Genomic DNA, 23,822 nt, shown 5'->3' on the forward strand with positions numbered 1-23,822 from the left:
TTATTTTTTACTTGTTTAACATCTCATTAAAAAATTACATAATTTTACCCCGAAAATGGGGGTGTCACACGGCGCTAGTAACACTAAAGGGGGTAGAGGGGCGCGGGAGGGGAAGTATTTTGGACACAAGTTGCCGCGTAGAAATGTTATCGAACACTCCTTCTGGTTTGTTCCGTATTCTGAGTTTGTTAAAAAAAATGAATTTTAGCGAATGTTTTTCGATAATAAAACGCAAATCCAGGAAACGTTTTTATACGACCGGTCACTTTTCGGTCTTCATGGAATGGTCATTCATTTTCGCTCCGCAACCCCCCCCCCCCCCCCCGTATGAAGGTTACTTTTTATTCAAAAAGGTTACATTTTTTTATATTTCTGGTAATTTCTGACAAGACCCGACTGGCTACGTTATTATAATGTGTATCCGAACGGAAAATGAAGTTTACAAAAATTTAACAAAACTGTTAAAATGTGTTGCACAAATTTAGGCTCTATGCTAACGCGTTAGGGTTTAATTTCAGTTTTCCGTAAAAACATTTGACATTCCCTCGAATTAAATTCAAAAGTGTCGTTGAGTTTAACCGTTTACCGACTGATGCATTGAAGAATTTTATAGTTGTTGTTGAAATACTGTGTGTCTGTTAGTTTACCTATTTATCTTTAGCTATTGAGTGAATAATAAAGTGTGCCTTTTAAAAGGAAACGTGTTAACGCTAAAACATTTCAAGAAAGATCCTATTTTCCTTTTGAATTTTCGCATTCTCCACAATATTCTTTGAATACAAGGTTTCTAAGAGATATTCTGCATCCTGGCTGTATCGTAAAGTTAAATAATCATCAAAACTTTTTGCAGCCTTAAACTTTACTGGCCGGAAACTGTCAAGGAAGGGACACAACTTGACAATTCCCTGATCATCGGCGCGAATAAAAGCAATGAAAACTGTTTTAACTTGAAATATACTGTATTTTCTTAGTAAGAGTCCAATAATCTACTGAAAATGGTGGACGGGGACAGCAAGGGGACTATTGATACGGTGCAGGTCGCCCTAAGAATTAGACCGTTGATGCAATTGGAGGTGGAAAGGGGCTGCGATGAATGCATTGACGTTGTGCCTGGGCAGCCCCAAGTGCAGATAAAAGACCTGGCATTCACATACAACTATGTTTTTGCTCAGCACATCACACAGCAGGAGTTTTACGATACAGCAGTGAAAGGCCTGATATCGAAGTTATTTCAAGGTATTTACTGGCTCATTTCTACTTAAAAAACCCCTATGTATTCAAGATATAAAGGAAAGAATTGTCCCTACAAAGTTTTAACTTTGCTCAGTTTCTGTGACAGAAAATAACTTGTGTATGATGAGTATAGAAAAATAAAAAGTTTCTTTTTTCTACTATGGAGGGAGAAATATATTTTAGTATTCGTTATATTACTTGATTGAGTATTTGCCCTTTTAATTAAAATCATGCGGAACATATTAACTAAATAAATATCGATCAACGTGAAAAGCATTGGGGGAGGCCTATATTCAGCAGTTGATGTCCTATGGCTGAAATGATGATGATGATGATGAAATATTTTTACTAACTTTTTTCCTTATAAATTTTTAATTTGATACCTTCTTTCAGGATACAATGTGACCATATTAGCGTACGGCCAGACTGGCTCTGGGAAGACTTATACCATGGGCACAAATTATTCGGGCTCTGATGGAGATTCAACTAAACTTGGTATGTGTTTATGTTATGTATTTTTGTTCAGTAACTAATTTCATTTTAGGATAAAAACTAACATTTTGATATCATTTGCTGATAAAGCAAATTATAATTACAATTAAATTAATTTATTTTATTTATTTATTTATTAGGTATATACTACAGTTGACAATCGAGTTTTGTTAGTAGATACTTAAGTACACATGGTTAGTAGTTAAGAGCTAGATTGACAACCTAATTGTATACACACAGCATGATGAATAGCGACACAGAGTATAACAATATTAAATTATAAAACAATAAAGTAATTTAAAGTTAAAGTTTCCGTTCTAATGGTTACCTTTGCGAGGCACCGAACTGAGTAAGTCTATCACTTGTCTACGAAATCTGTTGTGGTTTACGTATTTATTAGCCATTGTCTTTTACTGTAGCATAGAGGCTTATTTATTGGATGATTGATTGATTGATGATGATGATGATTAGAATGTTTTAGATTGCCGGTAAGACTACACCTAGTCCTCATTGGTGTTTATTGAATAAAAAAAAATCATAAAGCTCATTTTTTTGTTTTATGTAGGCTTTTAAAAAGCACTTTTTACCAAACTTTGAAAACAGAGTTTCAGATTATTGTTTTTCCAGTTTTTATGTTTGTTTCTTCGAAGCATAAAAACTTAGTAGAGTTTTTACTTAATATCTTTCAGGTGTCATACCACAGGCTGTAGCAGACATATTTGACTTCATCGAGACACACGAAGACAAGTTTGTGTTCAAAGTCAGCGTGTCCTTCATGGAGCTATACCAGGAACAGTGTTATGACTTACTGTCGGGGAAGGAAAGGGGGCACAGCATCATTGAGATCAGGGAGGATATAAACAAGGGTGTTATTTTGCCAGGTAAATAAAATTAGAAAAATATAGCAATGATCATAATATTTGTGTTATGGTGCGTCCAGACTGGGCGAATTTGCTCGCGCGGCACCTGGTCAACCTGTTCACTCTGCTCTTGAGTGAGCAGGATGTTGAGTTTGCCGCGCGAGCAAATTCGCCCAGTCTGGACGCACCATAAGATCACTTTTAGTAGTAAGTTGTGAAAATGACTATCTTTATTTTTTTGGTTCTGTATCAGGAATTAAATTATCTATTCTAACCATATTCAAAGCTGTTTGATAAATTGTTGACCAGATGTAAATTTATTAAAAAAACTTGGTCCCCCATACAAGAAACATAATATTCTTTGGCATACAGTAGAATCTCGATTATCCGGACTTCGATTCTTCACGGTTTCTAATTACCGTTTCATGGTCTAGACCCATAAAAACCTAAGGCGCCGCCACCGTAACATGGTAGGTACGGACGTCTTCTTAGTTTATTGTTAAAAGAAATGGATGACCAATGGTCTAATATTTCGATTTTTAGACTATAAAATGATGCATTGAAAACCCTTTCTATTGTAGAAAGTTAATTATTGTTTGATTTTACTTTGAAATCGATTATCCGGATTTTCGATTATCCGGAACACCCCTGGTTTTAATTGATCCGGATAATCGGGATTCTACTGTAGATTCTTAGAGGCCAATTTGTTTCCTGGCTATTCAGGAGGTGCAGTGGTGGTAAAGATATGTAGGATTTATCAATGACTGGTTTTCCTTACAGGTATAACAGAATTGCCAGTAACCTCAACGATGGAGACGATGACGGTTCTGGAGAAAGGATCCATCGGGCGCGTCACTGGGTCCACCGCCATGAACCAAGCGTCTAGTCGAAGCCACGCTGTCTTTACCATCGTCATCGCGAAAGAAAGTCGGACTGATAAGTATGTATCTTGGGCAAACAAAGATAACTTCAATTACTTGATTTTTCCATTTCCTTTAGTGAAATAAGAGAGTGGGTTCTGTATCTGTAGTTCTGGGTTCGACACTATAACATCCTAATCACAGATATTTATGCTAAGCCTAGTTTAATTCAGCCATTTCAGACGACATGGATCATGGTTCATTAAGTCTGATTCTAGTATTGTACCTACTTCAGAATACTGGACTAAGAAATGGGTAATTTGTACCCATTTGGTAGTGTGTTATTCACAGTCAAAACTACCAATCATCTCATCTTAAAAAACTGATGCTTTTTCTGTCAATGTAAAAAGTTGCACATCCCACACTTTTAGACACCCCACAGACTGCAAACTTTTTGTTGGCTGATAATTTGGTAGGGCTGTTAATCAGTAACATGTATGGAAGTGCGCACATTACACTGATTTGCTATCGGCCGATTCCTCATACAAACTGGAAGGCGACCCACCTTATCGGTCGACTAAAAGTCTAAGGTCTATACAGGGTGTCTTATTATGTAAACCCTTTCACAGAAACATAGCAACCACGTCCAAGTTCCACTTAGTAGACTTGGCTGGCTCAGAGCGCATAAAGAAGACGAAAGCCAGCGGAGAACGGCTTAAGGAAGGAGTGAAGATCAACCAAGGTCTTCTGGCACTTGGCAATGTCATCTCAGCGCTGGGAGACGGAACCAATAGGAGTTTTATTAGCTACAGAGACAGCAAGCTTACCAGATTATTGCAAGGTAAATTGTAGGCTCTTTTTTGTTTGTTGATGATTTTTTTTCTCACTTTATTACACTCCTATGCAAAAGTTAACTTACGCATCAAAATCTATGTAGAGATGAAATCGCGGGAAGAAGCTGTTGTTTTATGTGTTTAACTAGCTGTGCCCCGCGGTGTTACCCGCGGTAAAACGTAGCCTATGTGTTAGTCCAGGATGTCAGCTAACTTCATACCAGATTTTATCAAAATCGCTCCAGCCGTTTAGACGTAAAGAAGTAACAAACTCACACACTCACACGCTCACAAACTTTCGCCTTTATAACATTAGTGTGATTAAATGGAGAAGAACTTATAGCATTACCTTTAATATTCTAGATGAGCATTGAGCATATTTACTAAACATTATGCTCTACTGTCCTAAATTGACTCCTTAAAATTTTCAAACAATGATGGTTTCATTACTCCCATATTATCCCACAGACAGTCTCGGCGGCAACTCTCTCACGCTAATGGTAGCGTGCGTGAGCCCAGCGGACTACAATCTAGACGAGACGGTCTCTACGCTACGCTACGCGGACCGCGCGAGACGTATACGCAACAAGCCCATCATCAACCAGGATGCTAAAGCTGCTGAGATTGTCAGGTATTGTAGTTGAACTTGTTACTTTAGTCTTGAAGACTATTCCAGTTTGGAATACAAATCTTTTTATGTTTTTTAGACTTTTGTAATAAACTAGCTCCAAAAGATTAGTTTTTTGACTAGCCCATCATCTCAATTTCTAAAAAAAGCAGTGAAACTTGCGTTAGGAATGTCTACCTAAAGGAAAGGTTATTGTTGCTGTTTTCTGACAGTTGAAAATTCACCAAGTACATTCTTCTTCATCTGTGTGCTTACCATGAGTTTACGTTAGGTGTGTTCGCTAGCGACTACGTAAAAAAATGACATTAATTTTATGACATATTGTGCAGCGCCCCTGGCGGCTACTTTCAAGAAACAAAATCTTCATAGAGATTTTTGACGTACTCGCTAGCGTGCACACCTATCGTAAACTCATGGTAGGTACACTGTACCAAGTTTTATATCAACGAAAAGTAATTGGTTGCCTATGTGTGATAGGTAAATAAAATCAATAATGCTCTGTCTATGCAACCCCATTTTAAGAAAAACTTAAACATAAATAAACGCATCAACTAACCACTTCATTTTTCAACAGGCTAAACAATTTAGTAAACGAATTAAGATTACAATTACTGGGCAAAGCACCAACAGTCAGTGAACAAAACAACGAGCAACTCCAAGAGGAGTTGGAAAGAGAAAGAGCGAGATACTCCGAACTATTAAAAAAACATAAGCAAGTTACAGAACACCTTAGCAACATGCTCATAGAAAACACAAACTTATGCGAAAAAGCACTCTTGGCTGAGGCCGCAAAGGACAAAATCGAACGGAAACTTAACGAGCTGACGGAGCAATGCAATCAGACTATAGAAAACCTTAACACTAGTCAACAGACGGACGACGAAGCGCAAAAGACTAGTGTTGTTGATTATTTGAAAGAAATCAAGACTAGATTGGAGGACTTGCAGTCGGTTAACTTGAAAACTAATGAGGAGTTGATTGATCATGAGATTAAGCTGTCGTTTGTGAAGGAAGACAGTGAGCATGAGAAGGTTGATGACGATGTACTGCTGAATGAGGACCAGGCGGTGTTGGAAGAGGAGAAGAGAGCTATGGGACAGGCAAGTCTTACAGTTTATTTGAGTAAACAACAGGTGCCCAACAAGTTTGCCATTTGTAAAATGAGGGCTATCGTTTTAGCGCTCACCAGTTGGCGCCACTGTAGAGTAAGGTCCTGTCACTTGCTAGTAGCGAAGACAGTGGCGCCAGCTGGTGAGCGCTAAAGTGGTAGGAGGACTATCGCATTTGCACTCATCAAGATGGCGTCACTGTCGAGTAAGGTCCTGTCAATCGCCAGGGGTATAAAAACGATAGCCCTCATTACATAGTTTTTCATACAAATGGTAATTATATTTAAACAGAAGTTGGTAATAATCATCATTTCAGCCACAAGAACAAACTCCATTGCTAAAAATAGGCCTCCACCAGTATTGTTGTAACAAAGATTACATTCTGCAGGATTATTGTTCCTGTCATTCTTTTCATTTCTTAATGTTATTCATTGGTTTTCCCCTATTCTATTTATCTTTTCTGATTGCTTCTTTCTGATAGCTCTCTCTCTGTCTCGCTCTATCTCTCCATATTTAATTTACTCTCCATTTTATTACCTCAATTTTTTCTTTGTTAAACACAAATAAAAATAAACAATAGTCTTAACGTTTGAATCTCCAATTCATAGGTGGCGCTAAACCAAGAGCTTCAAGAGTTGAACCGCGCGATGGCCATCAAGGCGTCCGTAGTGCAAGCTATCTTGGCCAACAATAAAGACATGTTGGAAAGCCACCACAACCTCCGCGAGAATGAAGAAAAGATCGCCATGCTGGAGAAAGAAAAGGATGCTCTGATGCAGCAGCTGAAACAGACCAAGGTAAGATTATTAACCAAATATTTAGAGCGCTTTCACATTTAGGCACAGAATAATAATAAGTACTACGTACAGAAGTTTTACTTCGCGAAGGTATTTAAAAAAATGTATGCTCAATGTCATTAACAATATGGTGTAATTTAGCCTGTCTCAAGAGTCAAGCACCATTTTGTTGACAAACGTCAGTGATCGGCACTGCGCCGAAGCTATAGGGCTGACTTCGGTAAAATGATGTGACGTGAGGTGCCAAACTGCGGAAAATGGCGGAGGAAATACATGATTTAGCATGAATTATCATGAATAATATTAACTACTTATTTTCCTCTGTGTCTTGAGGCAACTTAAAAAAGTACATTCTGTGTTTTTATTATTATTTAGGCAGTTAAATACTGCACAGTATTTAGTACACCATTTTCTTTATTTTCTTCCATCATACACAAGAATAGCCGTGCATGAGTCAATGTTCGCTCATATGTGAGGCCTTGTTGAATAGCATCCTGTAGGTGGGCTATCGTGCGTGTTTTGTTTTCGATGTAAACTCGCGGAGATGAACAGGCCTGATTTAGGTGACTTTAGCAGCGCGACAAATGCGCAACAGACGCGCTCCCGATAATTTCATACTATATGAGTGCGGATGCCTGCCTTCACATTATAAAAACGCCGCTTCCGCGCTTCTCACGCCCTAATGTGACAGCAGCTTTAGACAAAAATAAAAAGAGACAACTCCAGACTAGTTCTGAAAATTGAAAACAGACATAGTCCTATTGGAGGTAAATAGAATAGGCTTGTTGACACAATAACCAATTGACATACTATTTAAAGTTGAAGATTAATAAAGAGTCGTATGAGAGAGACATTGGGTGGTTGTTCCAACCAAATAACATACTTTGTGGTCTATCAAACGCGACTCAACCATTGATTTTGAACCTAGGACGACACTTGTTTTGACTGACATGAATTTTTTACAGATCCTTTTTTTATCTTGAAGACGAAATGTTACGATGACGTTTCGTATTTTTTTTTTCTGCCAATTAAATAGTTACTGATGCTATTGTTTGTTCACAATTCGAGACTTTTATCACACTTATACTGAGTTGCACCACTTTAACAATAATTATAACGATAACCGGTGTTTTTTGTATGGAGTTTGGCAAACTTTTGACATTTGTCAAAATTAAAGTAAGATGGTGCAACTCAGCTTTAGTTAGGATTCAAAAGATACCCGTAACATTTTTGTTTTACAGAGCAAAGACCCATCGCACGAGGAGCGCCGAACAAAGGTGTCTGCATTGGAAGCGGAGATAACGGATCTGAAGAAGAAGTGTCAGCAACAAGCCAACATCATCAAGATGAAGGAAAAGAACGAAGCCAAGATCGCGTCGCTCAACGCTGAGCTGCAAGCCATGAAGGTCACCAAGGTATGCTGATCATTTTTACTACTAAAGCCCGGTCCGTGAGCACGTAGAATTTTGTCCAATGACCCTAGCTACCCATCCTTATCGCTCGCGCGTAATTATATTGCTGTCGCGACTGTGCGACTGGCAGCCGCGATAGCAACATAATTACGCGCGAGCGATAAGGATGGGTAGCTAGGGGTCATTGGACAAAATTCTACGTGCTCACGGACCACACTATACTACTACTACTACTTTTTAGATAAAACACTTGCCTAATTCTATAGAGGAAAAAATACTCGTACAGTGAGAATCTGTCCCCTGCATGTATTTGTGTAAATTCTTCCAAAGATGCTACAAATAACTTAGAACTTTGTGAAAAGCACTATTACGTCATAGTCTGAGAGTTAAAAAACAAGCTTCATTTATTATCTCAATTGTTGTATGTCCTCAATAAATTTTGAACTGTATGTCATTTCAATAAGGCTCAAATTCAGTTTACTATTACTTGTCGATGACCATAAACAAAACTTATCATTTCTACCAGGTGAAAATAATAAAGCAAATGCGCGAAGAAAGCGAGAAGTTCCGCAAGTGGAAGGCGGACAACGAGCGAGCGATGCTGCGTCTTCGCAACGAAGACCGCAAGCGAGCTACTGCCATGGCCAAGATGGAGTCGCTTCACGCCAAGCAGCAAAACGTGCTCAAGCGCAAGATGGAGGAGGCCGTGGCCGTTAACAAGCGGCTCAAGGTATGTACCAGAGCTAGACGGAGTCGACGAACGTGTGTATCAGAGCTAGACGGGGTCAACGAGCGTGTACGAGGTAGACGGAGTCAACGAGTGTATGTATCACAGCTAGACGGAGTCGACGAGTGTATGTATCAGAGCTAGATGGAGTCGACGAGCGTGTACCAGACGTAGACGGAGTCAACGAGTGTATGTATCACAGCTAGACGGAGTCGACGAGTGTATGTATCAGAGCTAGATGGAGTCGACGAGCGTGTACCAGACGTAGACGGAGTCAACGAGTGTATGTATCACAGCTAGACGGAGTCGACGAGCGTATGTAGGGGAGAGTTCGGTATATTGTACCGCCGGGTAAATTGTACCACCCTCATATTTCGTAAAGTATTTATTGAATGTCTGTAATTGCAACACTTGCGTTGCGCCCTACCCAGTTTCAGTTGGGAGCTCAATTCTCGAGATTGTCGACAAGTATGTCTACCTCGGACAAACGATCCAGCTAGGTAGGTCCAATTTCGAGAAGGAGGTCAATCGTCGAATCCAACTCGGCTGGGCAGCGTTCGGGAAACTACGTAACATCTTTTCGTCCAAAATACCCCAATGCCTGAAGACGAAAGTCTACAATCAATGTGTGTTACCAGTGATAACTTATGGCTCGGAAACGTGGCCTCTCACTATAGGCCTTATACAGAAGCTCAAAGTTGCACAGCGTGCTATGGAGAGGGCTATGCTTGGTGTTTCTTTGCGAGATCGAATCAGAAATGAGGAAATCCGTAAACGAACTAAAGTCGCTGACATAGCCCGACGGATTAGCAAGCTGAAGTGGCAATGGGCAGGGCACATAGTGCGCAGAACTGACGGCCGATGGGGCAGCAAGGTTCTGGAATGGAGGCCGCGTACCGGAAGGCGCAGCGTGGGACGTCCACCTACAAGGTGGACCGACGACATCGTAAAGGTAGCAGGGAAGCGCTGGATGCAGGCCGCTACCAATCGATCAATGTGGAAAGCATTAGGGGAGGCCTATGTTCAGCAGTGGACGTCCTATGGCTGACATGATGATGATGAATTGCAACACTCAGCGATACACAACTAAAATCAATTAATATCGGCCATGTGGTTTTTGCCGTGACAATAAACACGTGTGTTTTATTTTGAAAAGTATTTTTTCATTGTTTTCAAGTAACTTTTGACAATACATGTTTAGATTGTAATTTTGTTAAATTTAATCACAGGGTGTTTCTAATATATTATTTAGAAGCGTAAATTAAATTGAAACATTTTTCGGTATTTATAAGCTATATTTTTTACCGATTTTTTAAAAGCACTATCACCTAGTCGGCTAAATTGTACCACATCAAGTTGTATGGAACTTTACCAAAGGATTTTGAATTTTTTTTTTAGTAAATCATATTTTGAAGTTATAATAGCGTAGTTATGTTTGACTAACAATAAATGAAAGCAAAAGACTGGCAAAGTAGATTAGGTACAAGTGTGCGTTACGATAATTGGAATTACAAAACTTGTACTCAAAATCGTGATAACGTGTAAAACAATATCGATTGTCTATGTTATTAACTACTGTTCCTCTTCGTTTCCTAATTTGTTAAGAATGTATCGTATAATATTTTGCCATAGTTTTTTTAAAGGCTTGAAATTTATTGAAATCCAATTTAGTAACCCTGTGGTACAAATTATCGAACCGGTTGGCTAAATTGGACCGAAGCTCTGAACTCGTACTTTGTTGATTTGTGCTAAATATACAACAATCATGTTAATTAATACTTATGAAATAGTAAGTTGAATAATGTATCTTTTATTATATACCATGGACATTAGCAAAAACAAAAGAAAACTATGTGTAAAATGGGATTGAAAAAAACTGGTCCAAATTAGCGGACTCTCCCTTATTATAGCTAGACGGAGTAAATGAACATAATGTGTAATAGAGCTAGACGGGGTCAACGAGCTTATGTATCAGAGTTAGACGGAATCAACGAGGTTGTACCAGAGCTAGACGGAGTCGAGGAGCGTAAGTATCAGAGCTAGACGGCGTCAAGGAGCGTAACTATGTATCAGAGTTAGACGGAGTCACAATCGCCCACGGCCATGATGGAGTCGCAAAGTCTATGTTCAGATTTGAACATCGTGTTGCTGAAATGATGATAATGATGTTGATATCGTAATGATCTATCCTTCAGTTTCACATGCGAATCGCGAAAAAAGTAAAAATTATATGTCTTTTATCCTCTTCCAAAATAATCTAGTAAATCAAAAGTAAACGTAATGTAACAAACTGTCTCTAAAACAATATTTTTTCTCATCAGGAAGCCCTCGAGCGTCAAAAGCAGACGGCTATGAAGCGTAACGCGAAAGGCAGCGTGAAAGCGGGCGCGGTACAACAGTACATCGAGCAGGAATTAGAGGTACACCTCAGCATTGTGGAGGCTGAGAAGTCGCTGGAAGAACTCATGGAGTACAGGTAACTTGTTATTATTATTGAAGAGAGACATTTGTATGGGTCATAATTATGTCCAGATCAAACTGTACAATCTACATAGAAACAGATTGCAGACTGATGGTTTGATGATACTGGAGTAGAGAGTAGAGATACTTTACATAAACTAAGTTGCGCGCCGCGATAAGCTTTTATCGGCGCCATTTCATCGATTTTACGCAATCCTACTAATATTATAAATGCGAAAGTTTGGATGACTCTTTCAGGCAAAAACTACTGAACGGAATTTGATGAAACTTTACAGTATTATTGTTTATAACCCAGAATAACATATAGGCTATAATTTATAACGATCTGTGCCAAAATAAATTTCACGCGGGTGAAGCCGCGGGCAAAAGCTAGTAAACTCATACATTTGCCATCTAAAATCCTTGATGAGATTTTATCACGGCGCGCATCATAGCCCGGCTGTACGCGAAACAAATCTATTTTTACATTATGTGGAAGGATTTCGTACAAAAGAAAGGGTGCTAAACTATGCCTTGAAGAACTTTTGGTTGTATGTTTTGTAAACTCAATAGAGGCAATACAAACGTGTACAATCTTTTCGTGTTTTCAGAGCATGGATAACCGAGCAAATTGAGAACCTCAGGAATAGCACAGATGAAGAAGCGAATAGAAAGAAGATCGCCGAGTTAGAGGATGATCTTGCTCTACGCAAAGCGCAGATATCCGACTTGCAGCAGAAGATATTGACTGCTGACCAAGGTATGGACATTAAATGGAAATAATTGGTATATTAATCTATCTAATTAGACATCTTGGCCTTTTATTGTTATTTAAATCTTCCCGCAGTAAGAGAAGTGTGATCGACCTGAATTGCCTGTTCCTTACACTTCTCTTTAAAAGCTATAGGTATAAGCACATCTACTCATGATATACTCTTTATAGAGATATAGGTACAGTGCGGTGCTTTTTCATAAGTCAAACGTCAGTGAGACTGCAAAGATTTACTTCAGACATTAAAGGCTTCGGCAGACCAAACGCGGGTCTGTTGCAGCGCGGCAGTAGGCACACTGAAGACAGCTGCAGTTTCAAAGCAGTTGCAACTGCGGCCATATTAGCACTGCGCTGCACTGCTACCGCCCTGCCATGCTAATATGGCCGCCATAGTAATACAACAGCGCGGGCCCGCATTCAAGCAGCGCTGCTACTGCCCCGCGTTTGGTCTGCTTCGGCTTCGCCTTAAAACTATGACAACTCTGTGACTCATGAAAAAATGTGTCACGCCTCCCACACAGCTCCTCTAACTCATGAAATTACTTCGTTATGGGCCATGTCTGTAGTAAAACTTAATTAAATGGACCACAAATCTCTTAAGTCACTTTATTGTATGCCAATTTACAGCTATTCAGTGTTAATTTTAATTTTTGTTTCTTATCAGAAAACAAATCGCGCACACAATGGGACAACATCCAATCAATGCTGGAAGCCAAAGTGGCGCTGAAATGCCTCTTCGAACTGTTAGTGGATGCGAAACGCGAGATGCAGAACCAGAGCGAGAAAGGTTTCCAGGTAATGATGAATTTGAGTATCTCTAAACCAAATACATCAATCAATGCCAAAGTGTTTGTATTGATTGATGTGAAAATACTCACAAAAGTGTATGCGCATAATGACGTGACATGTTCAAAGTACTTGAGAATCGATGAAAACGGAGACTGAACTATCTCAATGATCTCAGAATTATTCCTTTTTGCAATTCAATTAATTCCTTATTAGTTTGAAAGATTGGCAAGCTAATATCTTGTTGGACAACGTCACGTAACGTCATATACTTTTTTGTAGAGCGGCTATGCTAGTTAAATGAAGTCCTAGTATCACTGCGACCGTTGCGATTATAACGTTTTTACGTATACCTTAATGTTGTTTATAAAAGTATGGATTTCTATTATACCCTCACTTTACAGGCACGTTACGAAGAAATCAAAGAGGCTCACGACCGTCTCGCAATGGAGTTTGAGAGCAGCAAGACGGAGTTTGAGCGACAACTTGCCATGGTCAAGATGCAGAGTGAACAGAAGGTAATCGACTTTACAGTAGTCCTAAAACATTAATTAACTTGACCTTCATTGGTTGGGTTTTCATTGGGGTTTTGACGGTTAAGATCCTGGCTGCACAAGAGTTGCAGCGGTGGGGACGAGAGTTAGAGAGAATTGACCCGTAGGTCCGTAGGTCCGTAAGTAGGTAGTAGGTAGAATTTGTTGTCCACTATATGCGCTATCTTTGCAAAAACTGCTCCATACTATCGATGAATACATACATTTGGCGACAATGTAATCGATTTTATTACTGAAATAAATTTTATTACTAATTTTGGGCCTCATTCGCACTATCGATTAAAATTGATAGCGAACGAACGAACAAACGACGCTAGTGTAGCTTCGTTTGTTCGTTCATTTCAGCCGAATGACGTTCACTGCTGGAAAAAGGTCGCCCCCGAGGATTTCCACAAAGATCGGTCCTGCGCCGTCCACATCCAGCTCATCCAGGCACGTCCTGCGACCTTCACCAGATCGTCGGTCCACCTAGTGCAGTGGTTCTTAACCGGTGGTCCGCGGACCACTGGTCGTCCCTGGAGGCATTCCAAGTGGTCCACGAAGACATCGTAATAAACAAGTGATGTGACGTGCTGAGTCGAGTCGACATAACGCAAACGGCGCACAGGGGGCGAGAAATCGACCTCCTCTTTTGAAAAAAAAAATATAAGTGGTCCCTGACAAGACAGAAATTTGGTAAAATGGTCCCTCGTGACTTAAGGTTAAGAACCACTGACCTAGTGGGAGGCCTGCCCACGCTACGTCTTCCGGCTCGAGTTCGCCACTCAAGAACTTTTCTGCCCCAGCGGCCATCAGCTCTGCGAGGCATGTGGGCGGGCTACTTCCACTTGATTTTAGCGATTCTGCGAGCTAAAGCCTGGTCCGTGAGCACGTAGAATTTTGTCCAATGACCCCAAACTACCCATCCTATCGCTCGCGCGTAATTATGATGCTGTTGCGCTTGCACACTCACTGCGGGCGCGCGTCGCACGGTCGCGACAGCAATATAATTACGCGCGAGTGATAAGGATGGGTAGCTTGGGGTCATTGGACAAAATTCTACGTGCTCACGGACCAGGCTTTAGTCAGTCACTTTAGTCCTCGTGCGGATCTCCTCATTTCTGATTCGATCACGCTGAGAAACTAGCTTACTTGTGTTAATTTCTTTCTAGATCTCAGCGCTAGTAGCTCTCCAGCGGGGTGTGGTCGGCCGCGGCGACAAGACAGAAGCGTGCAGGCACCTGCAGAACGTCATAACCTACCAACAGGAGCGGCTCGAGCAGTTCGAAGACGAGAATGTATGTGCCACGCTGTACAGCGATTAAACACACTGACACTGCCCAGAGAGTTTTAGTGGTAGATAGTTGTAGATATACAACGTGTTAATGAAAAAGCGCAAAACCTGAAATTAGTTTGTTCGGAATCGAAAGTAGAATCGATTCCGCTAATAAAAAATTAGGGTCAAATTTTAACAAAAAATAATTTTATTACGTTGTGTTACATAACTCTATTATCAAAGGTGAATGAACTATCTACGTTAACTACTAACTCACTCATAGGCGTGCATGCCTTGCAATCAGCCTGTGAAAGGTCAATAACAAGTGCGCGGGGCGAAAACAAAAAGAGTGAAGATTTTCGTAAATATTCCGCGAAAATTAATTTTAATAATTTACATAATTATTTTATAATAAAAATAAGTTGGGGTGTCTGAGGTTTTGCGCTTTTTCATTAACACGTTGTAGGATCGTTTCATCCAAAAAGACGCGCCCCACAAATTTTTGGTCGAAAGAAGCGCGGGGTGCGAGGAGTTTGATCCGAGCAATCCGAGCGTCATTATTATAGGGTCATGTGGTGTGCACTCATGGATGATTTAGCGTGTACCAATAACACTCAAACATTAGCGGAAGAATGGTGAGGCGCGTCTTCGTGGATAAAACGATCTATAGCTCAGTTGGAATCAATCAAACGGTTAATGATAGGGTAGTTGACACGATAATTTCAAGTCGCTAGGAAGTTTAAAATAACAGAAAAACCATTTTAAGCTTCTTTGATATCAAATAAATTTGGCAAACTAATTGACGTCGTAGGTCTATCTCAATTGAAGGAATTGCACTTTGAAAACTAGTTTTTGGCGTCAACTACACAGAATGAAGATAGTAATTAACTAACACAATACCACATTCAACGATCCGGAATCCGATTGACTATTCGGAGCAATAATAAATAGGTATACAGAAGTGATACGCAATATTATTCAACTTTGAGGTAGGTATGACTAGGATTTACAAAACATGTTTGATTGACAGTTCAACTCTATTCTCTATTTATTTCAATACGCACTTATCTTTTAGGGCCCTCGCCCACGGCGAATTTACACGCACAAACTCATAATGTTTTCGTAATGTAATTGTTGAAATCGAAATTTATTATATTTCCTATATACTTACTTGATTACATGATAAAAGCTAACACAAATCGAAAAAAACAAGTTGATTTAATGGGCATGCAGTTTCGTGTAGGAATCGATCGAGTAGATTAAACACATTCAATGATATTGATGAATAGTTACGAAGACTAGCGACTATAAAAATGCAAATTATATTCCCGACACGAAGTATGGACAGCACATCAACTAAACACAGATGCATCTTATCTCATTGCAATACACGCTATTTTGCTACAAAAATGTCTGATTGGCTGACGACTGTACACAAAGATGAAAGGAAAAATGTATGATACTGTATGTTCTTCATTGAATTATAATTCGCTAATGACGGCACGATACGACAACTTAACGCTCTGATGCCGCGTGCCGTCATATGCTAATCTTCCATATTCCGTGTTCCAGATTAATTCATTGAAGTACTAATCCATATGATACTAATCTTCTCATTAATAATACTTACGTTTGAACAAATTAATTTAGTATTCAGTAGATGACTACAAATCGTCCAATTTTGTATAATAACAAAAACACTTACTCAATATGATTATTGCTTCTGTATTTCTCTTTCGATTGGTTTAAGCTACAACTGCATAGTAAACTACAATCTATTTACAACATTCATGGAACCGCAGAAACAGTTTCATTGGTACATAATATCGTCATAACTTGAAGCAGTTGGTCGCTCAAAGATGCCCAAAGATGCGTCTTTGAGCTAAAGCCTGGTCCGTGAGCACGTAGAATTTTGTCCAATGACCCCAAGCTACCCATCCTTATCGCTCGCGTGTAATTATGTTGCTATCGCGCTCGCACACTCACTGCGGGTGCCAGTCGCACAGTCGCGACAGCAATATAATTACGCGCGAGCGATAAGGATGGGTAGCTAGGGGTCACTGGATAAAATTCTACGTGCTCACAGACCGGGCTTTATATGGTATGCGTGTTGGTGATTCCTAAATGAAAATTACCTCAGTGTTAGCGACTTTAAACACACATAACAATACTCTATAAAGATTTGCCAATTTAAACTTGACTCTATACTTACAGAAAAAGCTAATCGAAGAGTTAGAACAGCTACGCTCTGCGAGCAAGAAAGCGAAGAAACGAACTAAGAAAGAAAGCATCGAGGCCATGAAGAAGGTTGAGTACAAGGAGCCTACTGATGAGGAGGAGGATGAATTTGAGGACCGGGATAAGGACCCCGACTGGAGGGCCACGCCGCTGTTTAAGAGGATACAGGTAATTTTTTTTTATCCACAACGAGGAAGCTCTTGGCCTGTATCTCACCTGATGGTAAGTGACGATCAGGCCGAAGGTAAAAGCGAGCTTCACCCGGAATCCTCAACCACGGAGGAACTGGCTATCTTACCTCTAACTGCCGGAACACAATAATGCTCTTAACATTGTTGTTATGGCGACAGACTTAGGTAAGATGGTGGTAGCTAGCCAGGCGGACTTAGAACAAGCCCTACCATCAACCAAACCGAACAGAAAAATCTGCCCCCACTGGGAATCGAACCCGGGACCTCTGCGTCTGAAGCAGGTGGTCTTACCACTAGACCACAGAGGCGGTTAATTAGGTAATTGTTTAAAACTTCTGTTCAAAATGATCAATGTAATGGATATTCAGTTTATTCCGGGTTAACCCATAAACAAAGCAATTGCTTAGGGCATCACGTCTTGGAGGGACAGCACCAAAAAATTCATTCAATCAGCACCGGGGTGTATTGCTTAGGGCAGGGTTTCCCAATTTTTTTTTTGCCAAGGAACCCTAATTGTTTACACTTTTCCTAGCGGAATCCCCGTACTACTCAGCCCGCACGCCCTGCCCCTTCCTTGTGCGTAAACAAGTCGGTGCGAGCGAACAACGTCGGTCACGAAACGTGGGATAATATTTTTTTACGGAACCCTTGCGGCCTTTCCACGGAACCCCAGGGTTCCGCGGACCATCATTCGGGAACCGCTGGCTTAGGGCATGAAGTAGACTTAATCGGGCACTGTGTATTGTCCAAAATGTAGTAAGTTATAATGGTGGTTGGCAGGCTATGTCTGTCGCAAGTTCTCGAGTGCAAGATAATAGACGTCGTCTGAATATAGCAAGTTATAATAGCAATGGGCTGACTTATGTCTGTAGCAGAATCTTCAAGTTTAGGACGCCCCAAGCCCGATGGACCGATTACTGGAAGTAGCCTTATCAATCATCAAAGGTCACGCTACGCGCCACTGCAATATCACTGTCACAGTTGCGACATAGTTTAGGGCGACCATTTTGGCACAAAACCCTTTCATTTCAGTTTTCTTTGTTCTGGTGCAGTTTTTAAACTTGTCTAAAAACCAGTGCCAGTTGCCAGATCAGCGCGGATAACGCGTAATTTTGTGTGGGCCTAAAAATATACAGTATAATCCTATCTTCAATTCCAGGCGCAGCGTTCCCGCCTAACCATGAACTTCACAGCCGCCGACACGTCATCAGACACGTCCACGCGAGCGATAAAGCGAGGCAGCGACGGCGCTCCACACTGCACTTGCAGAGGCAGCTGCTCTACCAAGATGTGCGGCTGTGTCAAGAGTGACAAGGGCTGCGGCGGCTCGTGTCGCTGCCAGGCCGAACTGTGCAAGAATAGGCGCACCTCCTCTGATAGTGAGGACAAGGAGAACAACGTAAGTGTCTCGACACCATAAGATGGTTGTATGCAGGTATAGTCTGGTCCGTGAGCACTGAGCACGTAGAATTTTGTCCAATGACCCCAAGCTACCCATCCTTATCGCTCGCGCGTAATTATATTGCTGTCGCGACTGTGCGACTGGCACCCGCAGTGAGTGTGCGAGCGCGATAGCAACATAATTACGCGCGAGCGATAAGGATGGGTAGCTTGGAGTCATTGGACAAAATTCTACGTGCTCACAGACCGGGCTTTATAAACATCCACTGGAGCAGCTGTATACAATCAATGTGACAAGATACTCGACCAAAGCTGTGTAACAAGGGGTACGATGGGTCGTGTCGCTGCCAGGCTGAACTGTTCAAGAATAGGCGCACCTCCTCTGATAGCGAGGATACGGAGAACAACGTAAGTATTACGTCTATACATCCACTGCACTTGTAGAGGCAGCTGCTCTACCAAGATGTGCGGATGTGTCAAGAGTGACAAGGGCTGCGGCGGCTCGTGTCGCTGCCAGGCTGAACTGTGCAAGAATAGGCGCACCTCCTCTGATAGCGAGGACAAGGAGAACAACGTAAGTATACATCCACTGGAGCGGCACTATACAAATAAGACAAAATTCACTTGCTCTGAGAGTATGTTTTTTATTGATTTTTTTTTATCCACAACGAGGAAGCTCTTGGCCTGTATCTCACCTGATGGTAAGTGATGATCAAGCCGAAGGTGGAAGCGAGCTTCACCCGGAATCCTCAACCACGGAGGAACTGGCTATCTTACCTCTAACTGCTGCAGCTGGAACTGTTTGTTATTTGATTTCTAAATGTTGTGATAATCTTAAACCGCGGAATAACCGGAAACAAAACCCTAAAATATGACTTTTCTTTTGTTACAGCCTTCAAGCACAGAATTGTCGTTAGATTCAACGCCACCGTCGTACTTCGACAAACGGTAAGCATTCTTAATCATGTTAAATTATTAAATAAAGCGTGTTTCTTATTAAAATCGTAACCTGATGTAGATTTGAAACATCACAAGAGTTGAACGAAGAATTGGAATCGGTGGCGGCTAGCGAAAATTTATCACCATGTAAAGACAGTAATGATGAAACTGATCGCACAGTCCGTAACAAGAAACGTTCCCCAGTAGAACCGACTCTGAAACCCGCAGATCGAACGCAAAAATGGATGTTAGCACTACTCCTATACAATACGTGTGTTGCTCCAATGTCCACGTACTGTGCCAATAGCATATTTCAATACGGGATCGATGCAGCCAAATACAATATTATTTCAACCATCTTCAGCTACCTAATGAAAGAGGTTATTTTTGTCTATCTGTTGTACCGGTTTTGCGGACTATGCTCTTACTAGTTTATGTTTATGTTCTTTATGGCAAAAACATAGGTACGTTTTTGTAAGATTCGTCGAATTACTGGTGATCCAAAACGTATGTAATAAATGGCGTTTTTGCAAACATCGTCTTAGTTTATTAAAATTACATATTTTTTTACGTAATAGGATGCAGTACGTATCTGAAAAAGGTATATTCGCGTGGTGTCTATGTGCGTATATTTATAAGTGCATTAATATACAATCGTGGCATTTACAGGGCATCACAAACGTCATGTAATCTTTTGAACATACCTTAAAGATTCTACTCAAATCAATCAAATCTATATTTTATATTATACAGAACTATAACAATTCACTCCTTTCGTAGGGCCAACAGAACATACTCGTTCTATAAAAATATATCGGGAATCTGGAACATATTTAAGAGGCCTCAGTCGTCGCCAAACAGTAAGTGCATAGTTCTGCAAAGCTGCTAGTAGCATATTAGGACATTTCAGATAAAAACATCAATAAAATTATACTAGATATCATCCATATTCCTAGGGCGTAAGTATTTAGAAAATGTATTAGTGTACGTTGTATGTCCAAAGGTTTCAATTATGTAGCTTGTTGCGTAGGCGAGCTCTAGTACAATTTTGAATTGTGACTTGGTTTTAAGAGTAGATTCTATTAGAGAGAAGGTTTAAGTATATCATCACAGTAGAGTGTTAGTAAAGTCATATAAACAATTTTGATAGCGATATACTTAGTCATAATCATAATAATATTATCATTTTAAGATTCAAAGAAACAAATTTAATAATAACAAACTTCTGACTCATGCTATTTTAACTTGATTCATAATTAACTTATTATTTATAGTCTAAAGATAAGACATAGATAGTGGAAAAATATAATCCATAGTTAGTATTTTGTCGAAAACCAATGCTATGCAGAATTATGCCATAGGTGTTCCCACAAAGTTGCTTCCCTAAACTTTATTTGTTTTTATTTTATCCAAAGTTATTTTACAATTTACAAAATAAACAACTTATCTCTAGTGTAATGCTTTTTTGTCGATTTATCATTTAGAAAAAATATCAGTTTTGATTTAAATAATATTCTATTTTATTTTACAGAAATCACCTTGACGCCACATACGTAAAGAAGAAGAAGAGCTATTTCTTCCCCAATGATCAGGGAAACATCGAATCCAAACCAATAAAGGTAACATTATGTCTTTTAAAAAAATTGTACACGGTTTATTGTTTCGCACCGGCGCATTTGAATAATTTAAATAAAGAAAGTAGAGCATGTAGGTGATACTAATTTATGACTCTAGACATCAGAAGGCAGTTGGCCATAAAATATAGAATATTCACATTCTTTATAGTTTTCACAAACAAGTGCGATTAGTTACTCGTATGGCGGGCATTGGGCACCCAAACACACCTTTACCTGGTGGGTTTGCTCATTAATTTCAGCCAAATGATGTCCACTGCTGCACAAAGTCCTTATGATGTCCACTGCTGCACAAAGGAGCATTTCCATAACGACCGGTCTTTGGTTTCCATGTTTGGTTTTCCTGCGGATCTCCTCATTTCTGGTTCGATCACGCAGGGAAACTCCGGGCATAGCACGCTCCACCGCCCTTTAGGCGACCTTGAGCCTTCTTATGAGACTCATAGTAAGTAACATGAGACGCGGTCTCAGATCCGTATTTCATCACCGCGCATTGGTAACACACACTGGTCAGACTTGGTCTTGATACACTTATGTCCGTTTTCACCATCAATCCCAAATTTTAAGTGACCCCTATGGTAACACAAAACAGGAATTTTGTTTTCATAGGGGTCACTTAAAAATCAGGGAGTGGGTTCCCAAATTTTATTAACATTTTAAATTTTTTATTTCAGACTGAATGACTTGCAGACGAGTGGGAAACTTAAGTATTTTTTTAAGAAATTAAGTGCCTTTGTACCCAACAGGGGACAATAATGTTTCTGCCTACTTACTATGAATGTATTGAAAATTATTATGTGTATAACATATTGACTAATGTTAAAGTTTATTATAACCGACTGCGTATGTTCCTGTTTAAGTCGCTTTGAAATCATGAGTTGAATGTCCATTCCGTAATAATTGTAATGTTTATAAATTGAATGGAGTCTCTGAATAAATAATATTTATTATGTAAACCGTCTTTTATTTATGTTACTTTTCACTTCACACAATAATAACTGCAAAAAAATACAGGATGTTAGGTAAATAAGTATTTGAGCCGACACCCATTTACCTAACATCCTGTATAGAAAGTAGTGATAGGTTTAGGAAATTATTGACAGAAGTTTCCACAGAATGAAAGTAAAATATTTAGTAAAATCTTACAAAGTTCATTTTATTTTTTTGTGAACAAGACATTCCACATTTTTAATAAATAAAAAATGCAAAAAGCCAACATCACGCGGTGTTCCCAGGCGGTCACCCATCCAAGTACTGACCGCGCCCGACGTTGCTTAACTTCGGTGATCAGACGAGAACCGGTGTTTTCAACGTGTTATGGACGTTGGCGAGAGAATACCTGAAATTGTTTATCATATTATGTGAATTTACCCACTTTGTATTCCTGTCCTGTAGGTCTAGACAAAGTGCAAATTATAATCGCAAACCAGTCGAAAAGTGGTCGAAAAGCCCCTTTTTTGTATGGAGTTTTGACGGATTCGATTTTCGATTCGATCAAAAAGTGCGTTTTGTCTAGGGGGGCTGGGTTACATACCTACATCGCGATAGGGCAAATCTTCGGGTTATCGCGATGGGTTACATAAATATTTAAGTTTGTTAATCGCAGTGGACGTCCATTTGATACCACATTGAAAACATCAGTTTTCGTCTGTTAAGTTAAATTGATCACTTATAAAAATCGCATGATCTTTTCGCCTACTTTCAGTTTCTATAAAGACAAAGAATTTTGACAGTTTACTAACAAAAATGTGTTTGTAAATGATTCAGAAATGTTCAGTTGGCAAAATATTTGCCGATTTGTGGTTTTCGGAGAATTCCTAAACAAACAAACATTGTGCTGCGCTCAATGAAAGTGTTGATCAATGGTCTAATATTGACATGATTGAAATGGTTGATTTTATTGTAGAGATGTAGGGAATTTAGGTACCGTATCATGCATTGTTTATTTGACTTAAAAAGAGGTTTTGTAGATTGGAATTATGACTATCAAAGAAATCAATTTGGCTGAGTTGCACCATCTAACTTTAACCGTAACAATAACGTCCGACAGTTTTGAGTTTGACAGGTTTTCGACGTTTGTTAAAGTTAAATTAAGATGGTGCAGCTGGGGTATCACGATTTTTACAGGGATACCTAATCTACCTAGGTAGGTAACAAAATCTATTGAGACGTAGTTTGTTACAGAGTATATTAAGTAGTACATTTCAATAAGAAGAATGCAAAATAGTTGTGAATGTTATTTTCGGTGTTAACTCAATACGGTAGGTAACTCATGCAAAATCGATGACGACTTTGACGACGATCTTTCATAACATTGGGTAACCGCTTTCACTTGTGTGAAAAATAACACTTAACTTCTGTACAGTCGACAGTGCGTCAGTACTTATTATTATTCTGTGGTCATACTAAGTAGGTAGGTATCCTTTTTTGTTCTAAAATCTAACGTTTAAGAAGGTCTTTCATGTTTTTTTTTCAACAAGGCTTTTAAAAAATTCTAACTTTTAAATTCTTCGAGACAATTAAAGGGCCAGTGCTGTGACTGTGAAGAAGCAGCGCAATAAACTCAGTTATTATCGTCAGTCTCTTTTTCAAAGATTTGCAGAAAAATGTTGTGGGCTACAGAAATTTGCTTCTAAATAAA

The 23,822-nt window shown here is 39.7% G+C and overlaps 1 protein-coding gene and 1 non-coding gene across 2 annotated transcripts; one reads left to right on the forward strand and one right to left on the reverse strand.

The window, feature by feature from the left end:
- The first annotated feature begins 581 nt into the window (after window positions 1–581).
- Window positions 582–22,137, forward strand: LOC135080892 (chromosome-associated kinesin KIF4A-like). The gene is made up of 21 exons (XM_063975621.1): window positions 582–1,236; window positions 1,627–1,728; window positions 2,415–2,606; window positions 3,366–3,525; window positions 4,075–4,286; window positions 4,747–4,909; window positions 5,481–6,006; window positions 6,624–6,812; window positions 8,054–8,227; window positions 8,751–8,954; window positions 11,273–11,427; window positions 12,023–12,171; window positions 12,848–12,978; window positions 13,374–13,487; window positions 14,675–14,800; window positions 16,993–17,184; window positions 18,367–18,606; window positions 19,501–19,556; window positions 19,627–19,927; window positions 21,079–21,166; window positions 21,856–22,137. The coding sequence occupies exons 1-20, from the start codon at window positions 996–998 to the stop codon at window positions 21,088–21,090; spliced, it is 3,639 nt and encodes a 1,212-aa protein (XP_063831691.1). The 5' UTR covers window positions 582–995; the 3' UTR covers window positions 21,091–21,166; window positions 21,856–22,137.
- A 254-nt stretch (window positions 22,138–22,391) lies between these two features.
- On the reverse strand, window positions 22,392–22,510 carry LOC135080916 (5S ribosomal RNA). Its single transcript, XR_010259086.1, has one exon. It is a non-coding gene; the product is annotated as a 5S ribosomal RNA (ribosomal RNA).
- Between the last annotated feature and the right edge of the window lie 1,312 nt (window positions 22,511–23,822).

The sequence above is a fragment of the Ostrinia nubilalis genome, chromosome 18 (assembly GCF_963855985.1).
Source record: "Ostrinia nubilalis chromosome 18, ilOstNubi1.1, whole genome shotgun sequence".
Classification (NCBI taxonomy): domain Eukaryota; kingdom Metazoa; phylum Arthropoda; class Insecta; order Lepidoptera; family Crambidae; genus Ostrinia; species Ostrinia nubilalis.

Bases quoted from the DNA above. Each gene is read 5' to 3' on its own strand.
- LOC135080892 (XM_063975621.1), top strand. From the start codon at position 996: ATGGTGGACGGGGACAGCAAGGGGACTATTGATACGGTGCAGGTCGCC. The intron at 1,237-1,626 runs GTATTTACTGGC...ACCTTCTTTCAG, and splicing joins GATATCGAAGTTATTTCAAG to GATACAATGTGACCATATTA. The intron at 12,172-12,847 runs GTATGGACATTA...GTTTCTTATCAG, and splicing joins GATATTGACTGCTGACCAAG to AAAACAAATCGCGCACACAA.